Raw genomic sequence first — 15,982 nt, forward strand, 5'->3', positions numbered from 1 at the left:
TGGCTTCGTGGGGGTGCCGTTTTGGTCTCTTACGCTGTTGGGGGTCCTCCCGGCTACCCCTGTATGCTTGCCCTTACCAGCCAGGTGCTTGACCCTCCGTGTTGCAGCTCCCATGTTGCACCTTCCAGATGAAGAGTGGGGATGGCTACTGGGTGTGTGGGGGGTCCGCGGCACTCTTTGGTTGTGTTCTGGTGCTTGGTTTCTTCCCGCGTGTTTTCTTGCGGGCGGAGGGCCTCTCCGTCTGCAGCGCCATCTTGGGGCTCTGTGCAGTTTAGGGGTAAGTTGCTTGTGGTTGGGTTGCTTTGGTTTCTCGTTGTTCCGTCGTGTGCTCGGTTTATTCAGCCGTGTTCGGAGTTCCAACTTTGTCCAGAAGGCTTCGAAGATAGCAGTTAGGTTGGCTGCATAGTCTGTTACCTCGGGTTGTGGGCTTTGCCTAAAGCCACCTCTCCAGGCTCTTGTTGTGGACCGAGATGACCCCCATCGGTCCAGAGGGGGGGTGGGGTGGGGGGGGAGGGGTAGGAGACGAAAGCCCCGAGGGGTCCCCATCCAGGTCAGTCAGCGCAGGGAGCGTCCGTCTCCCCGCCGCTCGATCTCCGGTGGGCCTCAGGGCACTTTGTCGGGTTCCCGGTGAGGTACAGGCTTGGGTTTGGTGTCAGTCTATTGCCCCGGGTGTCCCAGACATGATATCTCCTCACAGCTTTGCGGTTGTGCTATTTTTGGGGGGATTATCCCCGAAAAGTGCATGAGTATGCGGGAGCTGATGTGTAGCACGTCCGTTGTATACCCTTAAATAGGAAGCCACATTCCTCATTTCTCTTCCACTGCTCCCCATCCTCGAATGGCTGGCCAAGAGTGTCTGCCGGCACCATTGCACCTGCTGCATCTTCCTTAACTCTGCCCCCGGTCAGACCTATCAGTTTTGCACATTTATTTTTGTAACGTGCTACTTTATTGATGGCAACAACAAAAAATACATCAAGACAACTCAGGTTATAAAATAAAAATAATAGAATTTAAAGAACGTTTCAAAATATGAAAATCAAAATGCAGAGCAGAAAGACAGAGATTAAAAAGAAAAAGTGGGTAAAAAGAGTGTCAGGTTACAGCACACTGCATCATGAACCTAGCCAAGATCTCAGAAATCACAAACATGGTCAAGCCCAGAGTAGAGGTATCTGTAGGAGAATGCTTTCTATAATTTCACATTTGTGAGATGAAAAGAAAAATCACACTATATAATATGGGAAAGTCCCATCACTCACCTAGTTAAATAACAGGTAGGTTGCTCTATAGGCGAATTATGTATAAATGCAGTGCAATTGAAAAATAAAAAATGCACACACTGAACCATGCAAGTGCCAAAATATTATTTGAGTGCAAAGGTTTTCATGTTACACAAAGAATTAACCACTGAGATTAGAGCAGCGGCACCAAGGCACATGTGGGTTAAGAGACATCAGTCCTTTCATCAATTACAGAACCTGACAGCGGGAGAACCATGTTATATGATGGGCCTTCATTTCAAGGTGCCAGCACATACATATATCTGACATATATAAAGTAAACTTTCACAAATATTTGACATTTTACTCATTTACAAAATGACCTGTCATTTCAGGACTGTGTCCTTTAAAATCAGAGGAGATGAGCTGGTTTTATCTTCCTGTAAACACTGTGACCATACCTGAAGAGAGCTGTACAAAAGCGGCCGGCAACATCCCTTCCTTTCCATTTAAGCGCCCTTTGTACCATTCTGAATCAATGCGTTCTGTTATTAGAATCTTATCTCCTTTTTTAAAGGGCAAGTCTTCTTCAGTCTCTGCCATAAAGTCATAAAGAGCTTCATACCATTCCCCAGATGTGCGACTCTGCTGAAGGTAAGAAAGGACAACTAGTTAATATATAAATGTCCATAAAAAGGTAATTTTAAATAACAGAAACAAAGCAAAAAGAAACCAACTTTTACAACAGATAAAATGAGATTTTATATATATTATGCAATAGTTATTATATATGTCAGAATCAGTGGCCTATTCCACATTGATTTATCAATGGCCATTTGCCATATTTACTTTCTGCAATATATATAATCAATTAACAAACAGCATATAAAAGCCCCTTGCACCTGGATTAAACATATTTTACCTCTGTAGCTGGTCCAGGTAGCTTGTTCTTTTGCGAACTCACAGCATCTAGAAGTGTAAGGAAGAAGGTGAAAATGGATGGAATGTAAACTATTTCGCAATAACAATTATAATACAATCAGAAGGACTGCAACCATCCAACATGACACCCTTATTCAGAGGTAGTCACACACCAGAATAGAAACATCGCACCAGTCCAGTAAAAATCATGAAGCGGTACGGGCACATGAGAATCGTGTTTAGTAGACTTTAATTGGAACAAAGGATAAGACAATGTTTTTGCTCAATCAATTAATACCAACAGAAACTCTTTACCCATCTTTCAAATGTCAATATATTGTCCCAATATAGAGCATTATATGTGGAAAACTTTGTTTAGCTGTCTCTTTAGGTGCCCACTGGAATGACCACAGAAGAGAGATTGGCAAGACTTTTGTATATTTCCTGCCTAATTCAAAACTCACGTGATGGAGGTTACATAATTATATTTCATTTATTTACCTGAAGACCGTATAGGTAAATCTTCTATAATTTCAACAAAATTAATGGGGAATATTCCAGTTTGTCCTTTAAGCTCTCCTCTGACCCATTCATCATTGATGTATTCCTTTAAAGTTATCAGGTCACCCTCGGAGAAGCTCAGTTCATCCTTCTGGTCTCCTATAAACTCAAATCGTGCCAAACAGCATGGACCCCTAGGGGAAAGAAACATGAGACAAAATAAACAAAAGGATAAGCACATAAAGAATATATAATATAATGGTTTAATTCAGAACTGGATCACCAGCATGGTTATTAACTCTTGTGTAGCCCAAGGCCATACACAAAGGGTTTCTTTTTAAGTACCATCACAACTTTGCATGAAGTCGATGGTGCAGAAAGTACACTACACACTTACTCATAGCTCCGATGATGGTTTACAACTAAACTAACTAACAGTCAAGCAGGCTGCCAGAACTCCCAATCCCAGTTGTACTTGATCAGACGTGTGTTGCATGGACAACCTGGAATTAAGTTTCTCTCCTCCCTAGAGAGAACTAAGCAAAGGGCCATGCATGCACAGCCATGTCTCTGCTGATTGCAGCACACAACTCAGTTCAGTAAAAAGAGAATAGAGCTGTGTGCAAAGTGATAACTGCCTCTGTATTGGCTACTATCTGCTTATACAGCAGCTTCACTCACCCTATGGCATGAATAGAACGGCTGCAGGGGGATAAACTATAAATATAAGGGTTCACAGAATGAAGACCAAAAAAGACATTGCTAAATGTGCAGCTGTAGACATGCCAAATAAACAGTCCGTTGCAAGGAACTTTAAAGGCAATTAAAATGATCTATCTAATGCATTCAAATAGGCGGTTATTTTCTATCTATAGTTTCACTTTACTAAGCCAGCATACAAAGTGAATGGACTTTTTAACCCATCCAATACCAGAAACGTGTCCAACACATTTCTATGCCTTTAGTAAAAAAATAAATAATTTTTTTTATATTTTGAACAAATTTAACCCCTTAAGGACACATGACATGTGTGACATGTCATGATTCCCTTTTATTCCAGAAGTTTGGTCCTTAAGGGGTTAAACGCCTACAGTCAGATGTAAACCCCCCAAAACATGTGAATCTACCATCTCCTGAAGAGGTTAACTTGCCCTTATCCCCCTGAGGTCTTAGAATTAAAGTTTCTTGTTATACAATCAGCGACTGTACATTTTATATAAATACATTAAGCAGCGAACCTTCGAATACTTACTTTGCGTTGGACGCTGAGGAGGGTAATCTGGAATTTGTCTTATCTGGAACATCAACCTAAAGCAACCGATTAAAAGAAAAAGGAAATCAAAGCTCCATATACTGACCATCATTTTTACATTTACAGGCAATAATGTCTCCTGATTTCTCATACATCTCAGATAGTTTGGTGAAAAGGTTATCTGCACTTGTTAAATGTAAAAATTAAGTGATAATAACCGTTTGATAAACCATTTTAGTTACAGAAAAAATATATGCATTTGCTTTCAGAGCCCATTAGGGGGCAGTCATGTCATTTTATAAATGGATATTCTCCATACAAATTAACCTAATTCAATATGACCAACATAATCCAGCGACTGATGAGAACCACAGGCTGAAAAGACTCAAACCCAGTCTTTTATAGACCTTTATTATTGCTGTTGACCAAAAACAGGGGTTCTCAGCCAAATCCTCAAGTACCCCCTACATGTCGAGGATTTAGGGATTACCCTGTTGTGTCTAAAAAGTGCTTTTTTTTTTTCTTCAAAAAAACTCTTTAGACACAACTGGGCAATCCCTTAATCCTGGACTGCAAGGAGGTACTTGGGGACTGGGTTGGGAACCACTGATCTAGAAGAAGGGAAAAAAAATAAAAAAATTTTTTAAAGGAATTTCCAATTTCCCCACAAATGGGGGGAGAAAATGTCCTTTGTGATTTCAAAATGGCAGTCAGAGGTTTACTTGGATCAACAAATTGTTAACATATCTATAAACTATCATACCCCTGAATATCCCTCCCCCCAAAAAAAATCCACACCTTGTTTAAAGCTCAGCACAGAATGTGATTTAAACAATTTTTTTCACTTTGTGCTAATTTTCAACTCATTACACCTCAAACTGTACTGGGTCATTGTTGTATACCTTTAACACACCTATGCATTTGGATATTTTCCAAAATATGATTATTATTGCTGATGCAATAAGAAAGAGGGGCTGACAACCTCTATATATATATAATTTGAAGAATATGGATGTCGAAAGTTTTGAACATTGCATGAGACCTTTTGCTGCTGCCAAAAGTTGGATTTTAGACAAAACTGATTGACAGATTCCACATTACTTATTTCAGTTTAGAAATGTACTGTATTTAAGAAAGAAAAAAAAGTTAACATGCTAATTACGCTGTTGCCCTTAGCGGCAATGTTACTGCTTTGTTGAGTAAAGCAGTCTCCTAAAAACTGTATTAAATATTGCTGGCATCGAAGAAGGTACAACTCACAAAACACTGGGCAACAGTATTCCAGGACATAAACATGCACTGCAGCCATTCTTACTGGGTCACACATCCCGTAACACAGGCTAATAAAGGGATAATTGCCCTTTAGTACTATTTTAGATGCAGAAAATTATTAAAATTACTCGTTACAAATATATCAGTGCACCTATAACACATGCCATACATTCTACCATACACCTCCTCAAATAAAAGAATAGTTAATATTAATTATTAATTACTACTGGCAATGTATTTTTTCCCTTGTTTATATGGTTTTGAACACACCATATAATCAGTGAGCAACAACACACACAACATACCAGTTTGCCATTTAGCATTACATTTTCATATTGGAGTCTGATCATATATAACAGACCAGTCACAGCTAACACTAGCACTATACCGGTTTGACACTACACATGCCATGATGCTCACCAATAAATATCTGTTGTGTCAATGTTCTAAAGCTACTGTGTGCAACACTAATACAGGTTCTGGGTAAAGTGTGCACTGTCACACTACTGCAGCACACACTATATCATTCACACACAACTTGTTTTATGGTTTCCTCTTTTTTTGTTTTGTTTTTTTGTGTGGATAATCTTGGATAGAAAGACTGATGGTTTTGTGCACGGTTTTAAAACAGACCAAGTGCAAGTTTGCCTCCTGTCATCACCTCCGTTTCCATTCTCACATGCCACCTTTATATTATCTTTAGATTACCCACACAGGGATGATTCCACGGAGTGCCCTATAGTACATATTTTCCAGAAGTATTCCTTAAATATGAGATATCTAGTTACCCCATGTGGGTTATTAATATAAATAACGTACCTTTGATAACACGTCGTGCAACATAACTTCATCTCAATGAAATTGTAATAGTGCAAGGAGGTCCTGGGCACCATCTTACCTTATGGGGTTAAATGGTTTACAAACATTTTAACCCCTAAAGTTGTGTAGACAGCACCTGCCTGTACGCTCTGTTTCCTCGTTTCCGGCGATGTCCAAGGCTTCATCCTCGGGAAAACATGAGGACTTGGCACTGCTGATAAGCGGCGAGCATTAGCCAATCCTCCATTACTACTCCCTATTCATAGAACAATGTAAGAAAGGTACATACTGCTTTCGGCGGAGGCCAGTCCGAGGGTCTTCATTAAAGCCTTGGACATCACCAAAAACCTGGAGGGCTGAGTGGATGGGTGCCGTCTTCAAAACTTTGGGGTTAAACTGCATGAACACTGTATGGTAGAGCCCAACCCAGAATCTTCTGACACCACAACAACTTCAACTTTATTGACTAACCTACATACTGTGCCTAAGAGATGGTGGCACCTGGAATAATCCTTTAAGGAAAGCAGATAATGTGAGATACTTACCACAACTCTGACGTGATTGGCAGGAAACATTCCAATCCTCCCCTTACATTTTCCTCTGTACCATTCATTATCTACTCTCTCCACAAGGTAAACAATCTCTCCTGAACTCAGATTTAAATCATCGCCTTGTTCTAAAAGACATGTGTAATAACGGTTATTGGAACTGTGTAGGATAAAGGACTTACATGGTGCAGCCTGTTAAAACAATTAGTTTTAATTACATTTCTTTTTATTGCCATGTTTTCATTACATCCCATGATAATAATGGATTCAACTGCAAACAATATCCAAATAGAAAGAATAAATTACAAAAAGACTACAAAGTAATCTGCCTATGTGATGGCACATGTATTTTAATATAAGAAAAATTACGTACAACAAATAAGCTAACAAAGATAAGGCAATAGAGGATACCCAACCACTAAAATAACAAAGAACAGCAAACCTACTAAATAGTGTGCCCTCTAAAACACCAATACAATAGTACAACAAAAAGAAATAAGTAGGAATGCAGAGCAGAAGATATAAACACTTCTATGGTGTAAATGAAAAATATATATACAACCTTATAATAGCGTGGTAGATGATATCTACAGAAAAAAATATAAATCACACATAGTGTAATAAAAATATGAATATACAGACACGCAGGATGACTATATAAAACTCACAAGATATCAGTGAATATCAGGCCCATCATGTAAGTGCATTATATAATAAATTCTTTGAAGTTATATTTCTATCTGCACTATCATTTGGTTTCTTTATTTACAAGTGCGAAAGAAGATTTTGCCTATCCACTCTGAAGACCACTTCTGACTAAGGATGATGGGCCTGATATTCACTGATATCTTGTGAGTTTTATATAGTCATCCTGCGTGTCTGTATATTCATATTTTTATTACACTATGCGTGATTTATATTTTTTTCTGTAGATATCATCTACCACGCTATTATAAGGTTGTATATATATATATTTTATTTTACACCTTAGAAGTGTTTATATCTTCTGCTCTGCATTCCTACTTATTTATTTTTTGTTGTAAATAAGCTAACAAACACTGAACTTGAAGGGAGTTTGACATTTAACAACTAAGCAAAAATGAAAGGACATACACTAGTTATCTGATCAAAGTTAATTGTACTGCCAATGGCAGAACTACAACACAGACCAGGCTTTAACATGCACCCATCATTTTAAAAGGGTAACTTGTATCCACCATGACCAGTTCTGCTTTTTAAAGTGGTCATGGTGGGAGGAGTCTGGATGCGCAGTGCTTCTACTTTGTACTTGTTTGCCAGGGGCAAATTGCACCTCCAGCACACTTGACTTAGACAGCCCAGAAATTGGTTCCAGACGGCCTGATGTCAATTCTGTGCATAAAAATGGATGCTTCTGTGCATAAAAAACTGCACGCTGGCGACAGAAGCAATTGCTTCTCTACCCTCCCTCATCCCTATCATAATATTTGTCAATCCACTACCCTCCCTCCTTCTTTCTCTCCCTGTCCCCCTCCCTTTGCTGGCACAAAGTGCATGCATGCACCCTGAGCTGGTAAAATGGTCCAATTCAAAGGCATCTCTAGGTGAAGCCTTTGACTGGAACACGGCGCGGCACCAGTGACGTCAGCGCTGGATAAAGGTAAATTAAACTTCTTTTATCTAGGGGAGACTGATAAGATAATGCCAACAAGGCATTATTCTATCAAACGAAAAAGGGTTGGAGAAACCCATTAAAGTGACAACTTTAATGAAATAAATATTGAACCCATTCATTGCACCTGCTAGGGCAACAGATGCATATCTTTGCCAAAAGCCTAACATTCAACTTGCAGGAGACATCACGGTGAAGATCCATCATGTGGATGGAAGTATGCATACTATACATTCTGAGCAGCATAGAACTGTGGGACATCATACCGGCCCCAATGAAACCATGCGATCCGATACTGGTTATTTTATTTCAAATCTTTTAATTAGATGTTTATCATGTTTTAAGCACTGTTTTCTCTCTTTTTTTTTAGGTTATTATTTAGTAATAACTGGGAATTATTCATCACATCTAGTCCTAATTGAAGGATTTTTCTCTGCATGAGTAACTTTTGTTAGATATTTGCACTTTCATTTAGTATTCTTGGATGTTAGCCCAGTCTCTTCAATTTAAAAAATAACATTCACACAGATACTGTTTACATTTGTATGATATTTCTGTTCTGATGTACTGACCGAACTCAACTTACATGTCAATGTTATGCATGATTTTCCTTTTACTTTGTTGTCTACTTCAAAAACCATTATTGTAAAAGAGAAAATTAAATAAAGAACAAAAAAAACCATAATGGCTCTGGTCAATGAAAAACCAAACAAAAGACCCAGAGTCATAATATTAGGAAGAGTCAAAGGACTGCAGTGATGTAATCTAATACAATCCAACTCATACTGAGCGTTCAGACTGCAATAACTGGCATAAAATTGGACGGTGAAAGTATTGCTTAAAGGAACACTATAGGGTCAGGAACTCAAACTTGCCCCGCTCAGCCCCCTTAAAAGGAATGAAAACTCACCTTATTTTCAGCGCTGTGCGGGTCCCCATTCCTGATCCGCCTCCTTGATGACATCATCAGAATTGCTGATTTTTAGCCAATCCCTTTCTCTGATTGGCTAAAATACGCAAGGTGGCGGCGCCAATGGCCAGTCAGCACTTCTTCAAAGAGATGCATTGAATCAATGCATCGCTAGGAGGAAAATTGCAGAGCGTTGAGACGCTTAACGGCAGTGCTGCCTACTGTGCAGCACTGCCCCAGGAAGCACCTTCAGTGGCCATCTGAGGAGTGGTCACTTGGAGGTGTCCCTAGGGGCAATGTAAACACTGCCTTTTCAAAGAAAAGGCAGTGTTTGCATGAAAATGCCTGAAGGCAATGATTATACTCACCAGAACAACTACATTAAGCTGTAGTTGTTGTGGTGACTATTGTGTCCCTTTAACATTACTATTTTTGGTGTATTCCACTATCACAGCTGTAACCAAACTGTCTTGCCTTTTACATGTGTACATGGATAAGCAATTAGCTAGCCTAGTGGTCCTAGCATGGATGCATGTATATTCTTTTAGGTTATTTAAATCGGTAGACATATAAACCGCTGTTATGGTTATTAGACGAGAAATATGTTTGAATAGCAGCATGTACCACTGGTTGATGAGAGATGCGGTATTGGAATAATGTGATAGGACATTGATTATATACATTGATGTATAATTTTGCTTTGAATTGTTTTGGAAATTGGAAAACCAATAAAAATTGTTAGTTTAAAAAAACAAAAAAACAAAAAAAAAACACACAACTATCTGGCATTTCTCAATGGACAAGAAACTGAAAGAACAAACCAACTGGAAGACAAAGAACTTATCGCCCAGTTGTAAATTTCCTGGTTGACTGAAAACATACAAGAGAAAAGACTATATTTAGTCAATTTAATCTGCACAGGATCATCAGGGAAAGTATAAAACATATTTTGGTAATATTGTGAACGTGTTGGTTAGCATAGACTAGCAATTTAGATGATATTACTTTAATATTATTAATATAATTTATTATGGCATCAGTTTTTCCACAACACTGTAGAGAAGGAACAAGTACACATTGCTTTTTGGCATTTTTAACCCCCCACCCAAATAAAACAACATGATAGGATGAAACAAAAACACTGTTCTGTACCTACCTCCTGTAAAATCATGTAAAACCAATGCATGAGGTGCATGGCTGTTCTCTGTTCCGTAGTTAAAGTCCTTAAAAATTAAAATATATATATAAAATAAAAAATTAGCAAACAGATTTTTAAATCTGATCAGTAGTCGCCTTATGTCAGGAATTTAAAACGTTAATTAATAAATTTGCGTCAGAGATACATGATGGATTTGTCAACTGGTGTAAGTTCCAATCCCGTCTTAAATCTGGCCTAATTTTACTCAAATTTAGTAATGGCCTTTAACGTGCTAAGAATGTAATAAAGTCAATGAGGGTCTTAGTGAGCACAAAGCTTTATTAATACTTATACTTAAATTTACTAGTGTATCAGATTATTTAATGTTATGCGATGTCAACGGCAATCCAATTCACAGTAAATACAGTACATTTACAGGTTGACATTTTTTTTTTCTCATCTCAATTCTCAGGTTTATTTCCTTAAGTTTACCTTGTATTTCTGGCTGACCTGGCACAGCCAGAGCATATCATGCAAATTAATTTAACCCCAATGGGAATGGAATGATTGCCCAAACACATCAGCAATGTTAGAGTATTCACTGTAGATGTCAAGAGGGTGCATGGGTACTCCCAAAGCATTGTGATGCTGCTGCCGTAAACAGGAAGTGCCGTGGAGGTAAATCTGTTCATATTTTTATTTACATCTACTGTATACGCCAGCTAACACTTCAATCATGCTGAATAGTATTTAAAATGTTTAATGTGAATGTGTGTTGCTATTGGGTAACCAGAACTTCGAGTAACTTTTTTTTTATCAGAGGGATCTATTAGAGTGTCAACAAAGCATGTAAGGGAGACACATTCCCAAAATAATGTCAGCTATTCCCTTAAATTACAGGGATATCAGGAGAAACCAGAAAAGAACAATGGCCTCAACTTAATATTGTTGGAAAAAAAAGCTTTTTTCTTCACATGAGTTTATAACATGAAACATATTTAAAGTTTGTAATATTTTGATTTATTAATAATTTTTTATATCTTATTTTGAAAAAATCATTTCAAAGTTTATCCAGAAATATAAAATAATTTGAAAGATTTGTCCAACAATATTAAATCGAGGCCAATGTCCTTGAAAGTTAGGTTGTCATTTGGATAAGATGAGAACACAAGTACTCAGAATGTACATACACTGCAAGTCAATATGCAAGAAAGGGAGAGAGCCCATACCAGCTAAGAAAGCAAGCCATCTTATCAAGAAGGAACATCTTGCATCAGTAGAGCTGATTCCACCAAAGCCTCTCTGTTACAATGCTGTAATATCTGTATCAAGTATTGTCACCATATTGCTATTTGTTGTGCAGAAGTGTCCTCTGCCTCTGAATAAAGACTATTATAGATATTATTTTGCTGAAGTATTGCATCAGATGCTTAAGTGTATACACATACAGATAACAAATAGGTATTTGCAAATAGCATTTACTGGATTGAATGAATGAGAACCTGTCAGTCTAAAAGAAGTAACAGGTCTGTTGTTTTAAGTATATATTCCCTTATATCTGGCATGGTAGCATGGATTGCCTACTTCATCCCTGAGAACAGACCTGGGACACAAGTACAAGGTTTATTGTTAACTGTTCATGGCTTAAAATTTCAATCCCCATGACACTAGGCATGCCTTAAAAGTGACTTGCCATTACAAGTCGGGTGGGTGCACGGCACACTCACCAGGGATACATTGCTACTTGTCAGGGAAACATTTTTACTCACCAACTGCTAAAAGCAAATGGAAATTTTGAGCTCTGAAACGATTTAATTACAGTTTAACAGAGCCCGTGCTGTCCATGTCACCTCCCTGCTACTTCTGTTTTGGCTATCACTTCCTTGCTAACCAGAGCGATCTTAGGCTATCATTGCTCATACAGCCATTCCAATCTGTACGAGGGACAGTGCTAGGCACTCCAGCAATGATTACCACTTTAAAGATGTGAAGTGCAAGCAGTAGAAAAGGATGCACTGCCTTAAAACAAAAGAAATATAAAAGAAAAAAAACAAACAAACACAAAAGATATTGTAATACTAAAAGGGCAGTATTACAATTACTAAGAATATCAGTTTGGCAGGTGAATTTAAAAAATAAAAAAAAAATATATATATTTTTGCCACACTTGTAAATATACAGTTCTTTTTACATTTGAAAGAAATGGATGAGAGAAGTAAAAATTGTTTATAGCTTCCCTATCAGCTATTATAACTGTATGTGAAAAGAACTGAGGAAGTAGCAAAACATACTGCTAACAAAATAAAACCAAACCATATAAATCCCGACGTTCAATACAAAAATCTGCACTTTCTCCCACAACATAGGGCCGTGGGGGAGCTATATTTAATATGTTCATATCTCTCCATAGACCACTTCCTTGTGCTCTAAACTAGGACTTCATGTTCTATGATGCTCTTCTATTGCTAAGAAAATCAACACAAAATCCTTCACACGGGTTCTCTGAAACTATCAGGAGTTCAAAGGAAAATTTATTGCCCTGCTTACTTTCTCTTTTATAGATCAGCTTGTATTTTGTTTCTCAGTACATTGCTATCTAACAGTAGGTGTTCAATGTAAAACATACACATGAAGGACCCAGAATATGAATTAAACCAGTGCTAAGATGCTGTATTGACATTCAGAGTTTTATTCTTAACACAATGTTCTCACAGCGAGCCACGGAATCGGCATCACTACTACGTCTGATATCGATAGAGATGGGATATTAGATTCACACTGCTGTGTGTCCTAGATTTACCTGGAGTAACATGCAAGGTGACAACAGCTTGTATCCAAATACAGATTTTTTTGTGAGCAAGACTTTTGCTAGCATAAAACATTTTAAACAAAGAATTTGGAGCAGTAGTTTGCTTACTTTTGTTTTGTTCTCCAAGGTGTCCTTGAGTGGAGTGATTATTTTCAAATTTGAAACCCGAACTTCTCCAGATGCGGCACCCTTCTGGCACTGAATGTTATTACTGTCAGTCTGTTCCAGGAGCACCAGGACTTCTCCACGCTGCGTGGTACCAAGAACATTAACATCTAAGTCAAATTTATCCAGCATAGGGAGTTTTTTTTTTTATAAAGTGAGATAAGTTCTAAATCCTAGATAAGAATATGAGCTGTAAATTGGGTTTCTAATGTAATATGGTGGTTTCTTTAACATGTGCATGTAGGAAGATTTTTTTTTACGGTTTTACCTTGCACGATAGTTCTCCGGGATGATTTGATACAACATCTCTTTCAGCAATACCATGAGGCAGAGGCAACTAAAACAGAAGACAGGATTGGGATGTTTAATATTCAAAATGTATTGCAATGATACAAATTACAATGAAGGCAATAAGAATTAAAGAAGCGGTATTTTGCCCCTACAGCTCATCATGATCTTAGCAAAGGACACTCTTTTAAAATACAATACCACTAATATAATATCAATACATAAACTGTACAATACACAATACATAATACAAAACTGCCACATGTATTCAGTAGACAGAGGATTTGTATTACTCTTGATTTTAAAATTACCTTGCCCTACCAGAAATAGTACTTATGACCATGAAGTTTGAACAGGCATTACAAGGGGACAACTGAACAGTCTTCTAACAATCAAGTTCTGGATGGGTTCCGCCACATTGCGGAAGAACGTAATGGGCATTTTCTTGCATCAATTAGAAATATATCACATGCAAAGCAGCATGACCTTACTGTGTATTTATTGTACAGGGGATGTCCGGGCTTCGGCCGAGGAGGTAGATCTGGTTGCTGCCGCTTGAAAACTTGACTTTTTGATCTGCTGATTCCAGATGTGTTGTGTTTTGCATTCAAACCCACGTCGGAGGCTGACCGGGGGAATCCATCTCGGTGTGAGACAGGTTTAGACACTTTGGGTGGTGGAGGACGTCCAGGTGGCCCTTTCTGCGGTGGTGGTTGGTTAGTATCCATCACTTTAATACCCAGTGGTCTAGATTAGAATTGAATAACAACAAATACTTAATATATCACAATATATTCCTTTCTTACAAATTTCACATTTCAGGCATATTTATAAACATTCTCACCACAAGGTTCTATTAAATATTTATAGAAACACATGTTAAATAGGAACACAAGCATTTATTGGTAATACAGGACACACCAAGTACCACAACCCCTATAGTTCATTACAGTGATTATGGTGCAAATAGTGTTTGGAGGTGTCCACATGTTTAGAGTCTAACTGTTTGAGGTGCACCTTTGCAGCAGCCTGGCTCATTATGATGAAAGACTCGCAACTGCAACCTTTGTTCATTTAATTTGCTTATTAAAGCAGATGGCATGTGTTGTAATGTGTCTAGTCTCTGGGTGAGACCATTGTAATCAAATGTCGTCAACAAGGAAATTTTCATTATACCTTAAGTGAAATGAATAGACTGCAGCTGTGAGTTACCTAGCTGGTCTCTGAAACAAAAGCCATCCCTTCAGGTAGTAAGTGTATACTGACAATACATTAGTATAACAGAATGATAGTTAGCTGCAGGATATATGCGCTCCACAATATTAAAATTCCACTGAAATTACCTTCGGAATATAAATCACACCAAGCACCTATTCATGGATTGCTCATAAAAAAATAAATTGTGGTTATATTGCAAGGGGAATGCAAAATGTGTCCAAAGAGACAATTTAAAAAAAAAACGTTTGTTATTTCACAAACTCAGCTATTTTACTGTACATTTTGTTTGTTAATGTACCAAATTAATCCCTACGTGAATTAAACCCTGTATTATTTAAACTTAACTCATTTATCTTGCATGTATCTCTACGTTTAACATGTCGCTAAGCTTAAAAAGAAATGCTTACTTAATTTACAAAAGAAAAACTGTTTGAGCATGGCACTCTTCACCTCTTGCATCTGTTGGCATAATTGAGTTTGTCAGTTAATTACGGTTATATATCCCCACTGTGTAAATGTAAAGTGCTGCAGAATACAGCTACGTCCATAAGTATGTGGACAGTGACAACATTTTTATAATTTTGGCTCTGCACGTCACGACAATGGATTTAAAATAACATTATGAATATGTAACTGAAGTACAGACTGACAGCTTTTATTAAGGGGTTTTACATAAATATTGTATAAATGATTAAGGGAAAACTATAGCGTTAGAAATACAAATCTGTATTCCTAATATAGTGTTCCTGTCCGTACTCTTTATCAGGTCAGCCGCTTGGTATAATAAAAATAAAAAAATAAGTTTTATTTACCGTTTTGCAGTGCGGAGGCTCCCTCAACGCTGCTCAGCTCTCCACCTCCCGCCATTTCATGAAAGAGCCATGTCCAATCCAATGCTCCTTATGTGCATATATGGCAAGTGCCAAGCAAGCATTCAAACTTCCCTATAGGAAAGCATTGAATCAATACTTTCCTATGGGGCTTCAGCATCATGTAACAGAGTTTTACTAGAGGTGGACTTATCATAAATAGACTGACACCTTGAATTCAAGGGGTCTAACAAATATATTATACGATCCATTAAAGAAACACTATAGTGTTTCTGTGGCACTGGCAGAGTGAAGCTCAGTCACGACACTAAAGCTCATAGGAAAGCAATGCTTTATAATTTAGAAACATGGATGCATTGGCGCTGGCTGCATTGGCACTGGCTGCACATGCACTTTCAGTCCCCAATGCTCCTCTATCAGCATTTGATCTTCATGAT

General features: G+C 37.9%; 1 protein-coding gene across 7 annotated transcripts in view; it reads right to left on the bottom strand.

The window, feature by feature from the left end:
- Nucleotides 1–15,982, bottom strand: part of SH3D19 (SH3 domain containing 19) — a 129,736-nt gene that overhangs the window by 22,266 nt on the left and 91,488 nt on the right. For 5 of the 7 annotated variants that reach the window (XM_063458509.1, XM_063458505.1, XM_063458503.1 and 2 more), the window contains exons 11-19: nucleotides 13,989–14,244; nucleotides 13,478–13,546; nucleotides 13,153–13,293; nucleotides 10,254–10,320; nucleotides 6,534–6,664; nucleotides 3,898–3,953; nucleotides 2,646–2,839; nucleotides 2,146–2,192; nucleotides 1,685–1,871 (exon numbers count right to left, since the gene is read on the bottom strand). In XM_063458509.1, coding sequence (XP_063314579.1) covers nucleotides 1,685–1,871; nucleotides 2,146–2,192; nucleotides 2,646–2,839; nucleotides 3,898–3,953; nucleotides 6,534–6,664; nucleotides 10,254–10,320; nucleotides 13,153–13,293; nucleotides 13,478–13,546; nucleotides 13,989–14,244 — 1,148 coding nt within the window. The remainder of the gene's footprint in view (nucleotides 1–1,684; nucleotides 1,872–2,145; nucleotides 2,193–2,645; nucleotides 2,840–3,897; nucleotides 3,954–6,533; nucleotides 6,665–10,253; nucleotides 10,321–13,152; nucleotides 13,294–13,477; nucleotides 13,547–13,988; nucleotides 14,245–15,982) is intronic. The other 2 variants (XM_063458506.1, XM_063458508.1) reach the window with 2 other exon arrangements.

Source organism: Pelobates fuscus, chromosome 6 (assembly GCF_036172605.1).
Source record: "Pelobates fuscus isolate aPelFus1 chromosome 6, aPelFus1.pri, whole genome shotgun sequence".
Taxonomy (NCBI): domain Eukaryota; kingdom Metazoa; phylum Chordata; class Amphibia; order Anura; family Pelobatidae; genus Pelobates; species Pelobates fuscus.